This window comes from Saccostrea cucullata, unplaced genomic scaffold (assembly GCF_032062105.1).
Source record: "Saccostrea cucullata isolate Sc308-1 unplaced genomic scaffold, CSIRO_AGI_Scuc_v1 ctg6297, whole genome shotgun sequence".
NCBI lineage: Eukaryota > Metazoa > Mollusca > Bivalvia > Ostreida > Ostreidae > Saccostrea > Saccostrea cuccullata.
The window spans coordinates 4,575-28,377 of record NW_026929046.1 but is presented as its reverse complement, the minus strand read 5'-3'; the positions used below and the strand labels follow the sequence as shown (position 1 = coordinate 28,377).

At 35.8% G+C, this 23,803-nt stretch overlaps 2 protein-coding genes across 2 annotated transcripts; one reads left to right on the top strand and one right to left on the bottom strand.

The window, feature by feature from the left end:
* The first annotated feature begins 1,257 nt into the window (after positions 1 to 1,257).
* On the top strand, positions 1,258 to 2,018 carry LOC134279669 (uncharacterized). Its single transcript, XM_062762095.1, has 2 exons — positions 1,258 to 1,519; positions 1,624 to 2,018. The coding sequence occupies exons 1-2, from the start codon at positions 1,258 to 1,260 to the stop codon at positions 2,016 to 2,018; spliced, it is 657 nt and encodes a 218-aa protein (XP_062618079.1).
* Positions 2,019 to 18,680: 16,662 nt separating this feature from the next.
* Positions 18,681 to 22,566, bottom strand: LOC134279668 (uncharacterized). Its single transcript, XM_062762094.1, has 7 exons — positions 22,299 to 22,566; positions 22,034 to 22,204; positions 21,194 to 21,913; positions 20,511 to 21,078; positions 20,100 to 20,432; positions 18,982 to 20,054; positions 18,681 to 18,856 (listed from the first exon to the last, which is right to left on the bottom strand). The coding sequence occupies exons 1-7, from the start codon at positions 22,564 to 22,566 to the stop codon at positions 18,681 to 18,683; spliced, it is 3,309 nt and encodes a 1,102-aa protein (XP_062618078.1).
* Between the last annotated feature and the right edge of the window lie 1,237 nt (positions 22,567 to 23,803).

The window sequence follows — 23,803 nt, the reverse complement described above, 5'->3', positions numbered from 1 at the left end:
TGGGGGATCAAAGTTTAACATAGGAATACATAGGGATATGTTTAAACATCTTCTCAAGAACAGCAGAGCCATGAATGGTCATAGTTATATGAAAATATTTCAGGTAGTGTAGATTCAAATTTGTTCAAATCAAGACCCCAGGGGGTTGGGTGGGTCACGATGTGCAATCAAAGTTAATATAGGAATACATAGGGAAAATCTTTAAAAGTCTTTTTCTCATGAACCACTGGACCAGAAAAAATCAAACTTGTGTGGAAGCACTTTCAGGTAGTGTGGATTCAAGTTTTTCAAATCATGACCCCGGGGGTATGGTGGGACCACAATGGGGGATCAAAGTTTAACATAGGACTACATAGGAAAAATCTTTAAAAATCTTCTCAAAAACAGTAAAGCCATGATTGGTCATAGTTATATAAAATTATCCTCAGGTACTGTATATTCAAGTTTATTCAAAGCAAGATCCCAGGGGGTTTGGTGGGGTATCAATGGGGGATCAAAGGAATACATAGGAAAATCAAAGCCATGATTGGTCATAGTTATATTGAGGCATTCCCTTGTAGTGTAGATTAAAATTTGTTAAAATCATAACCCCTGGGACAAGGATGGGGTCATAATGGGTGATCAAATTTTTCAGAGGTATTCCATAGAAAAAAATCTTTAAAATTCTTCTTGATAACAGCAAAGCTGATCGTTCATATTTATATGGAAGCATCCTTTGGTAGTGTAGATTCAAGTTTGTTCAAATCATGACCCATGGGGTAGAAGGGGGCCACAATAGGTGATCAAGGTTTTATGTAGGAATATATAGGGAAAATTGTTAAAATTCTTCACAAGAACAGCAAAGCCATGATATTAAAGCATCAAAAAGGTAATGTTGATTTAATTGGTTCAATTCATAACCAACCAGGAGAATAAAGGAGTCAATAAAGTGGATCATAGTTATACAAAGGAATATAAAGGTTATATCAATCAAAATTTTCCTCTGATTAACAGCAAAGCTATTATGTATTTTAATTAAAAAGCATCCATAGGAAGTATAGATTTATGTATTTATCAATGTTGCTAATAACACGTGTTCGTGTTTATTTATATCTGTAATCTATTGGCTGTAATGCTGGTCACCTTGTCAGGTGACATTTAAATATTCATTGCACGGGTTTTTCTTGACCGCTGTTAGCACAGAATATTTTAAAGCCATTCGAAGGCTCTTTTCAGTGCAGATAACACGTCTTTTTTCACTATCTATTTCCACGTAATATGGGCGATTCGGGCTATGAACTGACTTTGGACACAGATAAATTACCGAAAGACAGCACTGGAGGGACCTCTTCATTGGAAATCTCGGACATTGTTAAACTCTTCACGGGAGTAATACAGTCTCAATTCAAAACTTTCTCGGGACAGTTAAAAGCGGAACAGTCCGAGTCTATCTCGAAGAAACTCAAGGAGAATTCTCTACACAAGATAAAGTCTGAAGGCAACCGAATTCAGTTTGAATTTAATGCCGAATTATTAGAGGGTTTAGAGAAGCTAGAGTCGAAAGCCTTTGATTTAAAAGATTCTGAATCATTGAAAATCATTTCTGACTTAAGTAAAAAACGCGTCAAAAGCACATACACATAGCTGACTCATCTCCCGCGGGCTGGAAAACTGTCAACGAATACCAGTGTAATGAAATTGCAGACAACTCCAATGATGAAAAGAAGATACGCAGTGCCGAAAACAGGGCCCTCAGACATCAGAAGCAGAACAAGAGATTTCAGCCTTACGGGACACAGAAAACTCCACCAGCGGCAGCTGCGGGATCTCCAGCTCAGCTGTCTCTTCCTGGGGTTACTAATACTTTTCAGCCCTTTCCTGCCTTTCAACAGCAGCAACAACAGCCATTTCTCTACGGCCAAGGCAGAAACAAGCAGTCAAGGAGACAGCCTATGCCCTACGACGTTTGCTTCGGTTGTTTCGGAACAGGGCACTGGAAATCCAACTGCCCAAAGGGAAAGACCACTCAAAGTCAATGATAAGTATACAGGTTGTTTGACTTGTGTTCATGAAAAGAGTCATACGAAACATAGTATTAAACATAGTCTAAAGAGGCATTACTATAAATGGGAAGAAATCGGGGGTTTTCCTTACATTTTGAAAGTAATACATTCTGATTATGAAATTCCTTTCCTCTCCTTTCCGCCATCTATGAATTTTAGAAATAACAAATCTGCAGAAATTAACGCTGAATTTGTCACATCAGGAATATCCCAGTTAGTCAAGACAGGTTGTGTTGTAGAAGTTACACACAGACCATATATTGTAAGCCCTCTTAGCGTCGCGGAAAACAGGTCAAAAAAGAGGTTGATACTAGATTTGAGTAGACTGAATTATTATGTGAAATATGAGAAAATAAAGTTTGAAGATTGGAAAACAGCCCTGGATTATTTTGAGAAAGATTCTATTGTCTAAAATTCGATCTAAAATCTGGCTATCATAATATTGATATTTCTGAAAGTTTCCAGACATATCTCGGGTTCTCATGGAACGAAAAATATTATTGTTATACTGTGCTCCCATTCGGCTTGTCATCTGCTCCATTTATTTTTACAAAAAGTCTTAGACCTATTGTTAAATTCTGGAGAAAGAAGGGTATTCAGATAGTTCTCTACCTAGATGACGGTTTTGTGTTTGCCCCATCTAAACAGGAATATTTTTCAGTTTCTGAATTCATTCAAAAGAGTTTGTCTGACTTTGGGCTACTTATAAATTTTGAAAAATCTGTATTTTACCCAACTTAGAACTTAGAATGGTTAGGAATTTCATGGGATTCACAGTCATTTTCTATTTCAGTGCCTACAAGACGTTTGGACGATACAGTGGCTTCTTTGAGGAAACTAGTGAAGAGTTTTCCTAAAGTGACGGCCAGAGAGTTGGCAAGAGTGGTTGGAAAGATTATGTCAATGCCAGTGATGGGTAACATATGTAGTATAATGACAAGATTTTGTTCTATAGAGATAGCATGTAGAAAGTCATGGGACGATGTTATTGTATTAACACACAAAAACGAGGTTCTAAATGAATGTAATTTTTGGTTACAATGTATTTACTCAGAAAAAACAAGGTATTTACACACACCGACAAAGAAAAGTGTCATCATTTACTCTGATGCGAGTAGTCTAGCTAGAGGAGCGTACACTATCGAAGTTGATTCAAAAATTTTTCACTTAATGTGGAAAGAGTTTGAGAAGGGTATGAGCTCTACTTGGAGAGAGCTTCGAGCGATCGAACTAGCTTTGGCTTCATTTAAAGATAGTTTAGTGAATAAAGAAGTGAAATGGTTCACTGATAATCAGAGTTGTGTAAAAATTGTTCAGTCTTTTAGTATGAAACATCATTTACAATCTCTTGCTTACAATATTTTCAAGATGTGTATAGAACAAAAAATTTCAATTGACATACAATGGATTCCAAGATTACAAAATGATAAAGCTGATTTTCTTAGCAATATCATAGATCACGATGACTGGGGCGTTACTGCTACATTTTTTGAATTTGTTAACAACTTGTTCGGAACTTTTACTGTTGAGAGATTTGCAAATTATAACAATTGTAAGTTCGGACGGTATAATTCAAAATTTTGGAATCCTGGCTCAGAAGCTATTGACTGTTTTACCGAAAACTGGGAACACGAAAACAATTGGTTAGTGCCCCCTATTCATGATTGTACAGACATACTTATTCAGGGTGATAACAAAGCATGTTTGTTTGGATAAAAAAAAATTACTTCTGGGATAATGGTAGTGAAGTTGGATGCAAGATCCTAATATAGAACGCTATATAAAGTCTGTTTATATATTCATGTTGAACATGTTGAGTTCAGAATGTAAATATAGATACGTTTTGAGGTGTATTGCAGATGAGATGGGGCCCTGGTACACCAGATGTTTATATTGGTCAGATGTATTGCAGATGATTTATGGTCCTGAAACATCTTTTAAGTCGGTGTATTTCAGTTGATTGAGGGTCCTGATACACCATAAGACAAATTTGTATTAATAACGTCAATTTAATCTTTGTATTCCTTTTTATACAATTTTCAGATATATTTAAAATGGGACGGTGGTCTGATAGTACAAGGATTGAGGATCAGCGATTACAACAACTTAGGGATTTTTTACCATCCTACTGCCTAAAATCCAGAGCATCGAACACATCAAGTCAATATAGGTACGCATTCAATGCTTTCTGCAGATGGTGTGGCGCTTTTCTGCCTGCTATTTACCCGCAGCGGATGAACACGTGGCTCTATATATAATTTCTATCGCTAAGGATTACAAATCATCAAGTAAAATTCAATTAGCTACACACTCTATTAGTTGGGCACATCAGCTAGCAGCGCTGAAAGATCCATGTGAATCCGTTTTAGTGAAATTAACAAAGGAGGGTGCAATAAGAGAGACTTCCAAGCCATTTCTGAAAAAGGAACCAATTACACCAGATCATTTGAAGTTATTGGTTCAGAGATACAAATCAAACAATTTATATAATATGCATACTTTATGTTTGTGTTTGTTAGGTTTTGCAGGGTTCCTCAGATTCTCGGAGCTCGCAAATATTAGACTTAATGATATATCATTTGATGATGTGTGTATGAAAATTAATATTGTGAAAAGTAAAACGGATGTTTACAAAGAAGGGCAGGAGGTGTGTATTGCTAGAACTCATGGTGACACTTGTCCTGTACATATGTTACAAGAATATATAAGATTGTTGGGTGCTGAAGTTGATTCATCAGAATATTTATTAAGATCTTTGTCATTTTGTAAAAATACAAGTGCATATAAACTTAGAAGAGATAATCGCCCTTTGTCTTATACTAGAGCACGAGAAATCGTCTTAGATGCTTTTGAAAAAATAGGGTTAGATAAGAGTAAATTTGGTTTTCATAGCCTACGGTCAGGCGGGGCAACTTCCGCTGCAGCGGCTGGTATAAATGACAGGCTGTTTAAAAAGCATGGGCGGTGGAGGTCAGAAAAAGCTAAAGATGGCTATGTGAAAGAAAACATTCAGGATAAATTATCTGTAACCAAAAACTTAGGTATATGAAATTCACATAATTACAAGTCATTCTCTTTCGACTCTTCTTTGTCTTTCGAAATAAGTAAACTGCACTATCAGAGCGCTTCACATCCTAATATACGTGTTTGTGTTTATTTTATAAATTATTTATGTTCGTTTGAGTGGCACGAACAAGAACATAAATGTATTTATCAATGTTGCTAATAACACGTGTTCGTGTTCATTTATATCTGTAATCTATTGGCTGTAATGCTGGTCACCTTGTCAGGTGACATTTAAATATTCATGCACGGGTTTTAACTGACCGCCGTTAGCACAGAATATTTTAAAGCCATTCGAAGGCTCTTTTCATTGCAGATAACTGAATCCGCACCCCCCCCCCCCCCCCACCCTTGCTTTATATGTTTTAAAAAGATTTTATGTTTAAAAATCTTGTTTTATTTTGTAGAAAGGAAGACAATGTTAAAGAAGAATTGTATTTGTAGATTTTTGTGAAATAAGTAAACTGCACTATCAGAGCGCTTCACATCCTAATATACGTGTTTGTGTTTATTTTATGAATTATTTATGTTCGTTTGAGTGGCACGAATAAGAACATAAAAATTTGTTCAAACACCTCACTCTCCCATGAACCCACTTTTATATTTAAAGGTACTTGGACACAGATTTGAAGTCAATATTTTTTCTATAATATTACGACTTATATATTTTAAGAGCATTTCACACAAAAATTAATTAAAAATCTTATATCATTTGAAAGTTATTAAAACTTGAAATTTTTGGGCGGGTTTGATTGACACATCCTTGCACTTTCACAAATTTTAACCTTATTCTTAATCTTAGGAAAAGTGGCAATCTTGTGGTGTATTAATGAGAAATATTAAAACTTCTATCCAGAAAAATAGTTTTATTCCGAGTACAAATGTTAGAAAGCAAAACTCCCTCACAAGTATCGTCATTCCTAACTAAGGGTTGCGTACAGAGTTTAGCAAATCGAGCACACTCGTGTTATGTACACAGTTTTTGTAAACAGGGCTCGAGTTCTGTTATTGTTTATATTTAGAATTTACCCTGTGCGTTCAATCGTCACAGTCTGCTTACCACAACTGCACAGACTGACAATATATTGTGTGTTTGTTTTGCTTTTTAACATGTCTACTCTGAATTTTCTGGATTATAGTATTAATATTTTTCATTTATACACAACGAGATTGCCACTTTTCCTAAGGATTAAGAATAAAATTAATTTGTGAAAGTGCAAGGATGTGTCAATCAAACCCGCCAAAAAATTTGAAATTTTAATATCTTTTATATGAAATAAGATTTTTAATTAATTTTTGTGTGAAATGCTATTAAAATATATAAGTCGTAATATTATAGAGAAAGTGATAACTTCAAATCTGTGTCCAAGTACCTTGAAAGCTTTCAATACTGAAGTGGTTTTTTGCTTTTATCTAGCCAGTTGCTCAGGTGAGCGATGTGGCCTTGGGTCTCTTAATATATTATAAACCCTTATGAAATGAGATGTGATATGCATTAATCCGGGGTTGCTGAGGGTTGGCGAAAGCCTACAGATATCTGTGTCTCAATATTTTTTTGTACTTTCAAATATAAGGAGAGGAATGTTCTTTACTCCTACACAATACATATACTACGGTATTTGATTGATTGAATAAATCAATCGATCAATCAAATGTATGCTGAGGTAAAAGCAAAATAAATTATCCCTTCTTAAGGATGACGTTTACTCAGGTTTCAGAAAACAGAAGGGAAATTTTATAAAGTATATGTTAAATCAAAAATTGCTCTAAATGGATAAAATAACTAAGTTTAAACTCAATATCAATTCTAAAAAATAATATTCGATTATTTGAAGACAAAATACGGGAACAAAAGTCACTGTATGGTAATGCATAGGAAATTCGGACGAAATTTTTAATTTTTCATTTTTGTCAAAATCTTTTATTTCTTGCAATGCTAATCACAACGTAAAGGTTTCATATATTTTTAAACATCATTTTGCAAATATTATCTCTCTTTAAGCTCATAAATAATTTTAAATAACTAAATGCTTTAAAGTAAAGGAATTAAAAAATATGAACAGAAACCATTCCAGACAAAATATCTCAATACTGTATACAGGGTTATTTTCGCCCCGTGTTATTTTCGCCCTTTTGAACTTGTGAACAATTTTGCCCCGTTTTAGATTCGCCCAGTCATAGTTCTGTTTAGAAATTATGAGATTTAATTTGAATTCGCCCAGTTTTAAATTCGCCCAACCAAGGAGAGGGCGAAAGGGGCGAAAATAAAACGGGGGCGAAAATTTCCCTGTATACAGTAATTTGATCATTGAGCCCATATATTGTTAATACCATGAGAATAAGGGCAACAAAAGTAACCTGCGGCTATAAATAATTTAAGAGTTCTTATCAGTCAGTTTTTTTTCTAATATTCAATTATAAATGGGAAAAAGTATAAATATCTCAGAGGAAATTCGGACTGTAATAATTATCAAGTTTATGGTCAAAATGCTAATCGTTTCTTTTAATGAAGCAATGCTGTAATGTTTCATCATTTAAGTGTTTTGTTGCTTGTTCTATTTTGCGAATGAAGAAAGAAATTGTCATAGTGTGAAAAATTGAGGTATTTCCCACGAAACGCTCAAGGGCCACTAGCATTCTCAACCAATATCCAAACTGATTTTGGTTTTACATTAAGCATAAAGAGTGCAGTTTAAAAAAAGTGGGGTCACTTGTTGACCCCTTATAGGAGTTTTAGTGGATTGAAAAACAGTACATTTTCGTATGTTTTAAATATTTATGAAAGAGTTATGTTTCTTTGAGTAGACACTGGTGGACAAAGAGAATCGTTATGTTTTCAATTCACTATTGATCTCTAAAGAACTTTTGCGATATTGTTTTATTTGAGTTTTTTTTAATGTGTAATATAAGTTTCTTCTTTTTAAGGGGTCGAAAAGCCCTCCGTTTTTGTTGAACGACAAAAAGATCTAGTTAAGGTCTTCCGTCTTCAGCCCTCCGTTTTTGTTGAACGACAAAAAGATCTAGTTAAGGTCTTCCGTCTTCAGCGGAAAACCTTACTGTTACATGTATTCTTAGGTTTCTTTTCCACTATTTTTATTATTGTTTGTTTTTTCCTACCGATTTTGTGCACGCGATTTCTCTGAAACAGCTCAATCAATTTTCATGAAACTTTCAGGTCAGGTAGAGAACTAAAAATACCAGATATATAATTTTTTTATTTGATGACATCACTTCCGATTTAGAGATTTTTGATATTTGGTGATTTTTAGAGGGTAATTTTGTCCGCAGCACTTCTTAGAAAAGCACTTAGCACAGGAACATGAGATTTTCAGTGATGATAGAGCAAGGAATGTAAATTTGTACTAAGAAGTTCATTTTTACCAAGTGCTGCACGTCGGCGCTCGCTATGGCCCAAAAAAAGTCATATGGCGAATTGCAAAATTTCTAACACCTTTTCTTCGATATCTTTTTACATGGAAATATTTTGTTAAAACATATATATAGAACAAAAGAAGTGTAGAATTTCAAGATCTTTAAAATCATATCTCAAAAAAGGGCTGGCCCCTTAAATTAAGGGCCTAGAGGGGCCGAAAGTTTTTCCTTTATATCTCAAAAAGCATTGAGAATTTGTAATACTTCAAAGAAGCAAAGTTGTTCAAAATGTTAAGGTAAATCTATTGGAGTCGACAAATACGTCCATCGTCTTCACTTCCGGCCAAACCGGAAGTAGTCGAAAAACGCGTATTTTTGCCGTTCTTGACAAGTTTTTGGGTAACATATGTCTCTGGGAGCTTAAAAATTAATTATCCGTCCGTCGTCGTTACTTCCGGTTAAACCGGAAGTAGCAAAATTGGCTTATTTTTACATTGATTAACTTAGCTTGAGAGGATTCAAAGCATTTTTGGGCTTTATTTCTCATTTTTGTTAAAAATGAAAGCTACTTCCGGTCAAACAGGACGGAAAACCTACTCGTTGCTTTTCAACGAGCTTTGCTCTAGTTATTATTATTTTTTTCTTCCTTGGAAAATCTTTTCCGCGAGTGATCTTGTAAACTACAGTCCGACTAAGTTGAAACCTTTTTTGGGTCAGTAAGCATGTTATGTAGATTTGCGGAACAAAGGTCATTTTTCGCGCACGTGCTTGCAAGAGCGCGCACTTGCAACACGTGAAATGACCAAAATAATAGATATAGCCGTAACTTTTCTATTTTTTGATTATATGCTTTGATGCTCATAATATAAGTATATATTAGTAGTATACACGTGACGACATGGTCAAAATAGGAAGATCTCACGCGCATGCACGTGCGCTTCGCTCTGATTGGCTGAAACTAAAGTCTCAATATCTTTCTTGTTTTAACTCATAATCCTTTGAAATTTTGAACTTAGTCACACATTATGAAGATCTACAGCATGATATATAATAATGTTCATGAAGCACGCACATGTACGTGTGCTGGCAAGAGTGCGCACGTGCAACGTGAAATTATCAATATAATGGATGAAGCCGTAACTTTTCTATTTCTTGATTGAATTTTTTGAAACTCACAATGCATGAATATATTAGTAGTATAGACAAGATGACATGGTCAAAATTACAAGATCTTTCGCGCATGCACGTGCGCTTTGCTCTGATTGGCTGAAACTAAAGTCTCAATATCTTTCTTGTTTTATGTCATAATCCTTTGAAGTTTTGAACTTATTGACACATTATGAAGATCTACAGTATGATATATAAGAATTATCATGAAAGCACGTAAATCCACGTGTGCTGCAATCTGATGGGCTGAAATTTTACATGCCTATATCTTTCTTGTTTCTCAACAAAACAGGATGAAGTTTAGAAAATGAATAGGTATTATGGATTCCTACATGATACTGCTATCGAAATTGAATGCAAGGACGTGCTTGCGCAATGCGTAAAATGAACAATTGAAAATAGGTAAAATTTATATTTTTATGACTTTTTATTGATTTCTGGAATATAAAGATATGTTAATGGTTTAGACAACATGCCATGATCACCTTGCATGTGCATGCACGTGCGTTTGCGTGCAATGCGTTAAATGACAAAAAGTTGATATCATTGTAGCTTTTAAAATTCTTTTATGAAATCCTGCAATACTAAGCATATTCTAAAAAGTTATAAAGGAAATTGGCAAAAAAGGGAGTTGGGGAGCGTTTGGGGAACATCTGTAACCAACCCCGTTACAATTAGAACTAGTTTAGAAGCGAGTTTTTTCTCTGCTTTTCTATAATGATATCCTCGTTATTAAACCCCCTCAAAAGATTCATCGTCCGACTCTGCCGTTAACGAGAGTACGTCATAATTTTCTGAGGACATGCATGCAAATTTCACAACAAACCATGAAATTCACGTGAACCACGTGAAAGCCCAGACCACGTCTGCGAAACAATAACACACTTAAAAAATAACTGAGTATACAATACGTTAAGACTTCGTCTAAACTCCAATTTAATCAAAATATTTCTAAGCATACGAGGGGTTATCAAAAAGTTCGCGAACTAATTGAATAACTTCCATAACAAAAATAATATTTGGTTTCAGTGTTGATTATATTTTAAATCAATCCTCTCATATTTTCATGCACATCTGTCACCGTTCTGCGCATGCGCGAATCAGGTGATATAGGCGATCACGTGACCCCCTCTGTAGCGTTCTGTCACAAAAGCTGAAAGATTTTTCTGAATTTTATATTTCTCTCCATGTAAGTTAATTTTTATAACAAGAAGAGTTTATTTGTCAGAAATGGTCAAATCTCGGCAACAGGATGGGTGGATAAGAATATCCTTTCCAAAAATAAGCATGGCGACCATAAAAACCCAAATCTTCTGTCTCGGAAGAGACGTTTTTTCAAGGATGATAGAGAATGGGTGCCTTTTTCTTATCATATCTAATATGTTTTAGATCTAAAGTAAACGATATCTTAGGTATTTAATAATTATACAATTGTTAAAATATTCAACTATTTTACAAATTGTAAATTGGACGTCTTTAATAGTAAAATTGCTTAATTAAAAACACACCTCCTTTTAAACTTGCTTTCACTGGGCAACATAACAAGAATCATTTTTAACCATCTGCCTTCCTTCACTAAAACGACCAATCCAATCATTGATTGAATTTATAGGAAGTAAATTGTCTAAATAAACTGTGTACAAATTATTATACGTTACTTCCATGGGATTTTTAAGATATACAATAAATTTTACAGTCGTTTGAGACAGTCATTTTTCGTCACAAGTGACCTACATAGTGACGTCATTTTCACATTGTGACGTAACAAACAAGGAGCAAAATTTTATTTAGCATGTGCTCTTTATAGAACCTGTGTGTGGCTATGTGTGTATCAAATTGTTTTCTAATCTGAATCGTGGTTTTGTAGATATAGAGATAGTTCGTGAATTTTTTGATCACTCCTCGTACCTTAAAGCACGCACAACGTGCGCCAAGAAAAATATGAGTGATTCAAGCATGGCGGTCGGTATCTATACTGATCTATACTGGTGATGCCACATGGGCTTTAATTTCTTTGAATAGCGAGCCCGCATGTTATTAGTCAAGAAATATGCAATTGATACTCTGAAAGCCGAAGGCTGTATGAAAAGAATGTAATGCTTCATATATGACAAAAGTGATAAATGTACATGTACATCATGTACATCAAAGTTTAAGTAGAATAAAAAATTGGAATTGATTTAGCTCTCGGTATAGCTAACCTAATTTATCTATTTCAAACCTTTAATGATTCAGTACATTAATACCATACGCAACGTAGTCTGAATTTTATTGGGCTCTTCCATGGAGTTGAAGAGTTCCACTAAACGAAGGATCTGTGCGCAATACTTTTAATGTCAATATATGGATTTGTACACCTCTTCTAAATCAAATTTTGATGAAAAAAAATCTGAAAATTATGTTTTGTAAGTTTCGTATATTTTTTTTTTAATAATGCAAAAATTTTCATAAATTGATATCTTTCAAGAACCCCTGGTAAAGCATGCTGATTTTTTTCTATGAACATCTGACGGCACTATAATCTTAAATTAAGAATATCTTGAAAAATTATCAGTAGGTAAGGTACCTTGCATTTGTTCGTAAATGAAACTGGCGAAAGAATTGATTATTAAAAAAATAATTAACGCCCCGAGCCAGACTCAAACCAAAAACTGTTACAATCTAGTCCACTGGACAGGTAGCTCATATTACTGAACTATCACTGCTACACAGTATTTAGGATTTTAAAAGGACAAAGAAGCACCACATTTAAACATTTGAAATTTTTGGGAAAAAGTTCATTTCTATGGTCTCTGGGTCTTCTCTCCTTTTTTTGCAAATGTATGTTTCTTTGAATGAAAGTGCACACAAATAACTTTTCAAAATCATGGAGAGAAGACCCAGAGAAAGAAAAAATGTGTTTAAAAATGTACCATTTTGTACCAAATGTCTGATCTAGCCAAGTTTCAAGTTATTTTTTAGCAAATCAAAACTCACTTTCAAGAAAATATTTTTATTTCCCATTTTACAGGAACCCAATTCATAAAAAATGTGAAAATTTCATGAGACATGTCGAAAAAATTTCATTTTTCAAGTTCGCCCAGATTCCTGCCGAATGCCAATCAAAAGCGCACTCGTTCTTTGCATTAAAAAAAAGTTTAATCTTTGCTATGTTGCCAAAAGGGGGCATCAGTGTTTCGCAAACACATCTCGCTCTTTCTAATAAACGTCTTTCGACAAAAATTTGCACAAACATTAAGAATTAATTAAAGCAATAAATAATTTACAAATATTAATTTCTTCTCTTCAATGGTATATAAATGTTTCAATGGTAGGTGTACCTGGTGAGGTCACGAAATCATATATGGAAAATATGTAATTCCAACGTTGAAACTCCTAGTGTACCCATAATAATAGCGAAATATTTCAATTTTTGTGTATAATTTTTCAATTTAATTTTGACTTCTTGTTGTACAAGTTTGCTAGAATTTTAATCATACATACACAGATCATTAAAAATATTAGGCACGGCACAGAAATCTGATAACGACGACAAAAATGGATTTCGACGTCAAGGCGGAGCAGCGAGCATACATGTATACCTAAAAGAACTACGAAGTCTAACGCTTGATTCCAGCCTACATTTTGTAACCATTAAATTCAATATCAATGGCATTATTTAGTTTTAAATCGCTTTGAAATTAATTAGTGAAAAAGCAGCATCTTTGTCGTTTTTTGTCTATAAACACAAACAAAAAGTTTTGACATAAAATTGTAAAATGACAGTCCATATTACCTGTAATTGTTTCACGGGGAAAGATGTTTTAAATTTTAAAATATTTTTCGTTTTCCATGGATTTTTATAGTGAAAAACACAAGTTTTACCAGAATTATAGAGTTATCTCTCTTTGTTATCCAAAATAAGTAACGTTTTATGAAAACTCAAGTAAATATCAGTAAAAATGTAAAAAAAAATTATTCAAATTTGTTTACTTTTGAAAATTGACTTGGAGGTAGGCGGGAGATCGTTCACAGTTCTTTTTCGTAGCGCTATGTAGAACTCATTTCCAGATTGACCAATTACTTGCTAAAACATGTACAATAACAAGAGAAAAAAAACATTTTTTCTAACCAGTAATTCAACCAGAGTGAAAACGAATGCTCCAAGCCACCAAAATTATTACGGGATTACTAATGTTGACCTGCGTTGTATGGCACGCCAAATTCATAAAAATGAGCTAAACCTAGTTTTACAATTGATAAAGTAGGTTTATCGACTGTAAACTATAGTTAACGATTCTTTAAGTATAGTTTTCATCTGTAAAACTATATTTAACGGTTGTTAATTATAGTTTACGAATGCTAATCTAAGTTTATCTGTCTGTAATAAAACGTTAACAATAGATTTTGTTGATAAACATAGATTCACGTCTGTAAACTATAGTTTTCGATCGTTAACTACCGTGTAAGACTTGTAAACCTTGTAAACCATAGTTTACAAATCGTGAAACTGTATTTATCAGATAACCTATGTCTTGCGATCGCAAATGATAGTTTAATGTGTTAAGTATAGTTTACGGTTGTGAAACATAGATTATCGCGTTAACTTTGGTTTACAGATGTAAAATATAGATTAACGTTGTTAACTATAGTTTACAGTCCGTAAACTATAGTTTACAACAAATAAACCTAGTTTATTGATTGTGAAACTATGATTAGCAATTTTTGGTGAATTTGGCGTGCCATAGCGTTGCATAAATCTGCACTGCATGATGCTTAAGGCATCTGTAAATATCCGGTACGAAACATAAAATTTTTTAATCTGGTTTAGCAAAAGCACACATTTTAAAATTTAAAGAATCGTTTCAGAAAAGAGACAGGTTAATTATTGTAATGTTATATATGATATCAAACAGAAAAGAGTAAACGCTTTCAGATCGTTTTACTTGCAAAAAGAGCTCCGGCTGAAGTGACGTTAAAATGACGTAGCGATGCTGCTCCAGATCGATGGACATATGCATGTTTATAATTTCAGCGGAACTTATCTTAATATCCTGTGAATTAGAAATTCTGCATAATTGTTTTATTCGTTCCTTGTATAATGTTATGGAATCATCATGAATTTATCTCTGTCCTTTACGGAGTTAAAGTAGATGTCTCAATAATTTAGGAACAGCCCTCGTACATACTTACAAGGTAGTTCCTGTATCAAACATCTTTTAATTTTCTTAATTTTTAAAACAATATCAATCATAATCTCTCTCTTCTGTAAATGTATTTTTTTTGGCTTATTTTCAACTTCATTCACAATATGTAGTACTAAAATGAAGTTCCTGCACGGCCGGGGCACTGTAGCAACTGTTCACGATATAACGCCGCATAATGATACACATATTATTAAGAGTTGCAATTTTAACGCTTAATGCCATAAATTATTGCATTATTGGTTGACCTTTTTTACCGCTAATGCTAAATCACCGCTTTATGACAGAATTATATCTGTCGATACAGCTTAATATATCATTAAGCGTTGCAATCGCACCCTTGATGATAGAAAATCCCTCCCCAAAGCTTGGAACTGAACGTCATATCATTCATCTTCCCAAGTCAAGAGTTTCTGATCCGCTCCGCTCCACATAAACCTTTGACTGAATAGACAACATTTGATGGAGTTTACTGTCACGCCATCTAGTGAGATTACATATATTAAACTCTACTGACCTCTGTTATTGGCCTATCAGAGTAAAACGAATTCAACAGAGAATTCTGGGTAATATTGGAAGTTGGTAAAACATTTAATATAATTCAACTATATAAAAAGCTGAGACAAACCTTTAACTGGGCTTTTTTAATGATAAAGACATTATCCTTGGGACTAAAACTGGCTTGATTTTCTGTTTACAATTTAGTTTAAGTTAAAATGAAAAAAATGATTTTGATTGTTTCATGCAGACTTACATGATGCCAATCAGATAACGCATTTCTAACCCCGTCAAACTTGGTCTACTCAGTCAAGGGTTTATGTGGAGCGGAGCGGATCAGAAATTCTGGACTTGGGAAGATGTATATCATTGTGTATTTAGATTTGTAAGAATATGTGATATTTTTTACAGGAGGGATATGGGATGGGGGTTTATGAATTTTCATTTCTGAAAGATCTTTGATGGTGAATTATTTTAATTTATCACTTTTTATCACTACAAAATTTCAAGAACAAGGAAAATACAGTTTTATTGCGATTTGTTTTTGACACAACCTTACGCAAAAAAAACTTACTATGCAACCACAAATTTAATACAGCTACTTCCCTTACCGGTTTTTTATTTTCATTTTTTATTGAATGTAAAATAAACAAAATGACAATCTTTTAGACGGCTGGAGATTTAAACAGAAGGGGGAGGAGTGGTTCGGGGGAAAATATAGAAGCAGGAACTTAAATAAAATAAAATGTCAGCAAAAACTGGGCGGTCCTATGGCACAAGATGAAAATAACCATGGTTTAAATAATAGATATACGAGTAACATTTTGAAATAAATTTATTGAAAAGATAATATTTGGGTAAAAATTTTCAGTTTTTAATCCACTATCTATTGTGTAGTCTTTTGGATTTTTAAGGCATTTGCTTAATTTTTTATTAGAACACAGAACATGAAAAATGGCGACGTTCGATGACTTTACGGCGCACAGGAAAGCAGTTCAGATTGTTTTAGATGTTGTAATGATGCCAAAAAAGACTTTAAATGATAAAGAAAAAAATCACCAGATATTTATAATTAGTGTACAAGTGAAATGGGAGTTGTCTTAGCGAAATCGTACTTAATCGAGTACCCGGGTAAAACAAACAGCTGTGGAAATATGACGCTGTCACTGTTGACAATAAATATAACATAGCTTATTTAGTTGAATGATAGTAAGAATATTGACCATGACTTAGTAATAAATCTTCAGAAAGTTCCATGTGTGTGCAATTCCGTTCTGCGACTGCTAATGATGGAATAAATGAACACAAGTATGTGCATTTATGAAAATCCTAAACTTGTGCCATATGGCAAAGCTACACATCATATAAAATCTCATAATTACAGTATGCATATTTTCTATTTGAAATTTGGTATATTTATTGATAGAAAATGTACTAAAGAGCAGTAAAAACAGAACGCAGTGATGATTATTTATCATTCTGTACAACTTGTCCACGATTTTTCCGGAAAGCCCTCGTAAATATGTTCAATGTTCAAATCAGATTGATACCCCAAAGCGTAATGAACGGACACACAGACAGAAGGACAGCTGGATAACCCATATTACTAACACCCCCCCCCCCCCACACACACACACACACACTTTTCGAGCGGGTGGTATAATAAAGAAATAATGTGATAATTTTCTTTTTCAAAGTTTCAACTCTTTTATATACTATTTAAATTCTATTTCTTAAAGAATTTATACTTACTCTTCTTACACCACATACATCCTCATCAACTGAAAAAGTCTCTTTTACTTCTTCAGTTTCATGTTCAAAGAAAAATTAGGTACATGCATTTTTTAAAAAGGAAATACGATAAACAGATAAACAAATGTCACAAGATACCATGGCTACTCGCGCAGCTCTATATCTTGCTGTTAAAACCCGTTTCTATTTTTTAAAGAACAATCACCTTCTGTTAGAACTTAGACGGTATGTATGTTTTATTTGAAATCATGCCAATTATCCTACGAAAATTTCCATTTGAAACATGAAGTTGAAAGGCAAACTCAAATCTCTCTCTGCTATCCAATATTTTAAATGCCAAATTTTAAAAGAAAAAAATTTAAATGCTGGACAATTATTATTTATCTATTCCTGAATCTATTTTAAGAATTTTAAAGAGGAATTAATGATATGAACATTCGGAAAAAAATCCTGTTCACAAGAAATGTAAATTAGATATTTTTTCTTAATCTTATTCGGAGTTGTATAATGCAAATTAATTATAAATTCATGCGAATAAGTTTGCGTTCAAACGACAGTCAATGCAAGTTATGGTTTTATATTTGTCCGAACGAATTTCTAATTTGCACAAAAAATACAAAAGTATTTTGAATTTTTTTCTTTAAAAAAAACTTTTTATAATGACGTATTTTTCCACACACGCTTCTTTCTGCAGTGCAGATATATGTTTTATAACTTAATGTCATGAGGCTTGTAAAAACATTTTAGTATGCTTGCTATTATCATATTTTGTTTATGTTACGGATTTTCCCCATAACCAAAATAACCCACAGATTGGATCACCCAATTTATGCCCTGCATATTTACTGTAGATCACTAAATTTTCGCGACACCTTATTTTCGCGAGATAGTCATTGACTCTTGATTAGCGAGACAAAATTTTCACGAGTTGTTGTTATTCCTCTATATAATCTTAAGGAAAATTATTATACGCGAGAATTAAATTTTCGCGAGGACACTGTCTCGCGTATAAAAAGTAATTTACAGTATTCTAGAAATCGTAAATTTATTTGACGCTATCATAGGAATATTACTAATCTTCGTATGTCATTAATGTATGCTTTTTAATTCATTGTATATATTACGGCAGAGATGTGCGGTTATGGATCGAGCGGCCCTCTCGCAGATGAAACAAGGTCAACTTGGGTTTTTACTGATGAAGTTTAATGTTCAAAGCAAAAATACGGGTATTCCCGCCACACTGTCACAAGATACCAAACTTCACCGTGAAACTGTAAACAATAACAATTACACAGATTCAATACATAAAAAATTAATTACTGATCGAATATATGCAAAAACTCACATACAAAAATAAACTTATTTACCTCCTTGTGCCTTGCTTTCGCAGTATGAGGGGTTTTGTAGCACCATGTGCTTGCCGCCATGAATACAAGAATAACGCAGATGATATTAAATTACCTCATTTCACAAAAGAGTTCCAAGTACGGCAGCATGTGCGGGCGTAACATGGCTCCCCAAATTAGTGAATAACTAATTTTAACATATATACAATCACATAACTTCTACAATGTATCTGAGGAAAGAATCAAATAAGTTCCAACTATGGCTCCTTGTTGGGGTTTTCCCCGGTCTCGTTCTCCAGCAACAAGACTAACTTATGAACAGGTCTCTCTAGTGTTGAAGGCTGACCGTTCCTCTTGCCGTTTTTGTCCAAACTGCTATCCCCGATGGCTAACTTTACACTCAGGACCAATCCATTCTCACTTGTATATGTCTCTATGACACGGCCAAGACGTCACTGATTTCGTGGCAAGTTGTCATCCTTCACTAACACAACATCTCCTGTCTGGATATTCCGTCTGGGCGAGGACGGAGGGTCTGAAGGAATTCCTTTCTCCAACGTATCCAGAATTCATTGGTCAAGTATTGTATGCGGCGCCATCTCTTGCGGCAATACAAATCAGGCTTCTGAAACTCATCGGGTGGTGGCAAAACAACCTTATACTTCATGGTTAGAAGGTGGTTCGGTGTGATGGGTTCAGGGGCGAATGGATCGTGCAAGTTCAAAATGGTAAGTGGGTGACTGTTGACAATAGCCATTGTCTCAAAGAAAAAGGTTCTAGGAGCCTCATCGTCTAACTGAGCACCAAAGTTCTGTAAGAAAAGAAAGGAAGAAAGCACATTCCGAACTGTCCTGATCTGCCTTTCCCATATTCCGCCCATATGACTCACTGATGGAACGTTCATTTTGAAATGGATATAATCACATCCGTCAGCTGTGAGAAACTGCTTCAAACGACTATCGTCTAATTCTTCCAAAGATTCTCTGAGTTCTCTCTCAGCCCCGACAAAGTTGGTGCCTCTATCTGATCTCAGTTGTCTTACTGGTCCATGTATCGATAGAAATCTGCGCAGAGCGTTGATAAATGAACTATTGTCGAGAGAGTTTGCAGTCTCAAAGTGTCTGATGATAAGCCTTGTTACATGAGACTTCCTTGGTAAAATGACTGGATGCTTTACATAAGACGTAAATTCTCCCTTCCGCAAACGACCACCGACTCGCAAAACATCATTCTCATCCAGAAATGGATAAAGTCGGTAAAGGGAGGATGTCCTTCGAACGGATTTCTTCCTGTTAACTTCCTCATATCCCTTGATGTCGTTAAGAAATTTCAATTCTTCACTAAAGGCCTCTTTCTGAACTAATCTTACAATAGTCAATTCTGCCTCCTCTAATAATGCTACTGGCAATCCTTGCTCCTTGCAAAGCACTGCGTCTGTCCCCTTCTGACAAGCATCCTTCCTAAGTAATGATTTGAACTTAAGACAGTTTGCTATGAGTCTCTTGGCATGGGTCCAATCAGAATAACGTTCTAAATGGTCCATCAATGATGTACACTCCATAGGTTCTACCTTCGTTCCGAACACTTGGCAACGCTTAACCTCTGGGTCATCATCCGATAAACTCGGCTTGCTGACAGGTTGACCAGTAAATGGTAAACTTTACTCCCATACAAACTTGGGTCCTCTGAACCATTCCTTCCTCTTTCGTAACTCATCAGCTGTGACACCACGTGATGCCATGTCTGCTGGGTTCTCTGCTGAACTGATACAGTTCCATTGATATGGTTCTGTGTAATCACGAATCTGTTGAAGTCTGTTGGCAACAAAAACATGAAATCGCCGAGAATCATTAGCAATGTATCCAAGAACAACAGTGCTATCTGTCCAGAACCACTCAACAACATTGCTAATTTCAAGCTCTTCCAGAAGTTGGGAGCTGACCTTAATAGAAACGAGAGCAGCAGTAAGTTCCAAACGAGGTACGGTTACTGGCTTGAGTGGCGTAGCTCTGGATTTGGCCATAACTAAAGAGCAGTGAACTCCCTGCTTGTCATCGATGAGACGAAGATATGAGCATTGGCCTTACCCGATAGTGCTCGCATCTGCAAAATGGTGTAGCTCCGCTATAACAACATCTCCAAAGTTCTCGGGTTTCAAACATCTCTTGATTTCCAAGGAAGCAAGCTGCTCAAGATCATTTCTCCAACATCTCCATCTAGGCTTCAAGTTCTCTGGAAGAGGGCTATCCCAATCTGTCTGGTTTCTACACATTTCCTGCAAGATTTGTTTCCCAACTAGAACGAAAGGTGCTATGAATCCAAGTGGGTCAAATGCGGAACTCAAAGTTGAAAGAACACCTCGTCTAGTAAGAGGACGGTCCTTCAGGGTAATCTTGAACTGAAATGCGTCTGTCTGAATACACCACTGTATACCTAAAGTTCTTTCCATGGGAAGCTTGTCATGGTGTATGTCAATATCTGCTAGTCCCTTTGCTCTTTCTTCAGCTGGAATGCTCTCCAAAACTTCCTTTGAGTTTGAGAGGAACTTGTGTAACCTTAAACCACTTCTGCTGCACAACTCTTTGCTTCTCTCTATGATGCTAATGGCTTCCTCTGGAGTAGCTACCGACTTTAGTCCGTCGTCGACATAGAAGTCTCATTTGATGAAGTTGCCAACATCAGACCCAAACTTAAGCTCTCCGTCTGAGGCAGCTTGTCTGGAGCCAAAATTGGCGCATCCTGGAGAAGATACTGCTCCAAATAGATGTACAGTCATCCGGTAAGTAGTAGGATCCTTTATCAAAATTGCCATCATCCCACCACAAGAATCGTAAGTAATTTCTATGTTCAACATTCACCTTGAACTGATGAAACATCTGCTCAATATCACAAACAAAGGTCACTGGGTCTTTGCGAAATCGACACAAAACTCCAAAAAGCATATTCATCATGTCAGGTCCTTGCAGCAAATGGTCATTCAATGACTGTCCCATATACCTTGCACTGCAATCGAAGACTACACGCAGCTTTCCTGATTTTTGCGGATGATATACGCCATGGTGTGGGATGTACCACTCCTGACAACTATCGACACCAATTTCCTTCTTCGGCACTCTTTCGGCAAAACCGTTTGATATCAGTTCTCTCATAAAGGAAACGTAATGCTCGTTATTCTGTGCGTCTTTCTCCAGTCGTATCCGCAAGCTTTGTAGTCGCTGAAATGCCATGTCTCTATTATTGCTCAGATATGGCATCGCTTCTCGGAAAGGCAATGGCATTTCATAATGCCCATCATGTTTATGAATCCCCTTGTCCCTGATATCCAGAAATTTTCTGTCTTCGTAGGAAACATGTTTTGAACTGCTAAAGTTCTCACTGAAATCCACTTCAAGCATCCTAACTATCTCTTCAGGGTTGATTACTTCCTTTATCTTGTTCCGTATGGAAAATACAACATTGTCTTGCCTTGATGCTTCAGATGTACACAGTTCTGTGGGCAAGTCGCACGCAACAATACGATGACTAATTCCTATGGGGTCCTCATCCCATTCCGTTGATCAGTCATTCTCCATAATGCCTACTACACTTCATCCCAAGTCAGTGCGCTAACCATAAGGTCCGTCTTCAGATGGAACGATAATATCTCTAGGCGTTAAAGCCTTTACACATTTGTAACCAATAAGTAATCCAACTTCGCAATCAGTCAGAGGTAGAATTTCATCTGCAATTAGTTTCCAGATGAGGCCATCTTCTCGCAACTTTCGGTGTCGGGATATGGGATCTGTTAGCAGGCATGATAGCTCTTGTGTATGTCTAAGGTAACGCTATTCTGTGTTCACTATTGAAGCCACGTATAACAAGTCCTCCAATCTTACAACTATCTATGGACTTGTTCTCTGCATACATAGTAGAAAGCATCAGCTTCACAGGTCTACCTGCAAGTCCGAGGGCCCTTGAAGTCTTCTCCAAAATAAAGGTTGTATCCGATTGCGTGTCAAGTAGTGCAAAAACTAACTCTCTTTCTGGGTTTTCTTTATGTGACACATAAACTGGAAGTATCATGGTACTTTTACTAGATGCTCCAGAGTGATTCATAAGTGTTGTTCCTGATGAACTCTCCTTTGGCACTGCTGCCTTATCCATATCCTCCGTAATCTGGTGCTGTTCTCGTCTGTAGATGTCCCCGTGTAAAGATTAGGGGTGAAACTTGGAACAAGTTTTGCATCTTTTCCTCTGGCGACACTTCCTTGATAGATGACCTGAATGTAAACATCCAAAACACAAACCTTTCTGTTTTGCGTAATGTTTTCTTCCTTCCAGACTCTTCGCCAAGAACTGTTGACAGTCATGTAGTTCATGATTCCCTTCACACAAAATGCAGTTTCTCCCTCTGTCGCTCCTATTTGCAACGTTCATATTTGCAGGCTGATTCTCATCAACATCTGTCAGGAAAGGCCGTTTTCCATAATCAGCTGCTCCTCGCTGTCGTACCCTGACATCAGGTCGGGGTTTACTCGACTCTGATTGGACGAGTTCAGACTTCTTTACAGACTCTATGGAGGTAATAGGGTCTGTCGCAATCTTGGCTTCTTTCACGATAAATTCCATAAAATTCTTGAATGGTGGAAATTTCATTCTTTCTTCTCTATACTATGTGGCAATCCTACCCCATCTTGTCACAAGCCAGTCTTGAAGTTTGCTCAGCAGTCTTCTGTTTTCTCTGTCATCGTTGAGAATGTTCAAGCTTCCAATACTCTGCATGGCTGTATAACACTGCTTGAGAAAATCACCGAAGCGCTGCAGTCCAACAACAATCTCTCGAGTTTATCTTTGTCCATTTATCCAGCTTGTCGCGGAATGCATTGGCAACAATGAATGGGTTACCATATCTTTGGTCTAGCAGTCCTTTAGCCTCCTCATAAGCATCGTCTGTCGATAACAGAAAATAGTTCTCCATGACATCCTTCACTGGTCCACCCAGATACTTCTTCAAATAATGTATCCTTTCTGATGCTGGAATCTGACGCTGCTCAATGTGTTTGAAATGATGTCTTCCAACTTAGGTACTTCAACGGATTTCCTAGGAAAATGGTAGGTTCCGGAGGGGGTAAACGACTAAGACTCACTTGCTTCGCTAGTGAAGTAGCCAGATCCAATAAGCCTTGCTCTATTTGTTTGTCATCTTTACTATGCAGTGACGGTTTGTTACGTGACTGCAAGTCTATGTTGCTTAAGGGAACTCTTGAAGCAGTGCTAGTTGCGACATATTCCTGTTGTGTCTCAGGAGTGAAAACTGGAGGAATGAGGTTCCTATCCGAAATCGGTGGTGCTTCCGATACTGGTTCTATCTTTCTAATCTCTTCTGATGGTCTGTTCTGAG

What these genes read in the sequence shown, in the direction of transcription:
- LOC134279668 (XM_062762094.1), bottom strand. Translation starts at nt 22,566, where the DNA reads ATGGATAAGGCAGCAGTGCCAAAGGAGAGTTCATCAGGAACAACACTT. An exon ending in CTACTACTTACCGGATGACT is followed by an intron (nt 21,079 to 21,193) that starts GTACATCTATTT and finishes TCATCAAATGAG; the next exon opens with ACTTCTATGTCGACGACGGA. An exon ending in GACCAATGAATTCTGGATAC is followed by an intron (nt 18,857 to 18,981) that starts GTTGGAGAAAGG and finishes GCCGTGTCATAG; the next exon opens with AGACATATACAAGTGAGAAT.
- LOC134279669 (XM_062762095.1), top strand. Translation starts at nt 1,258, where the DNA reads ATGGGCGATTCGGGCTATGAACTGACTTTGGACACAGATAAATTACCG. An exon ending in TAATGCCGAATTATTAGAGG is followed by an intron (nt 1,520 to 1,623) that starts GTTTAGAGAAGC and finishes ACATACACATAG; the next exon opens with CTGACTCATCTCCCGCGGGC.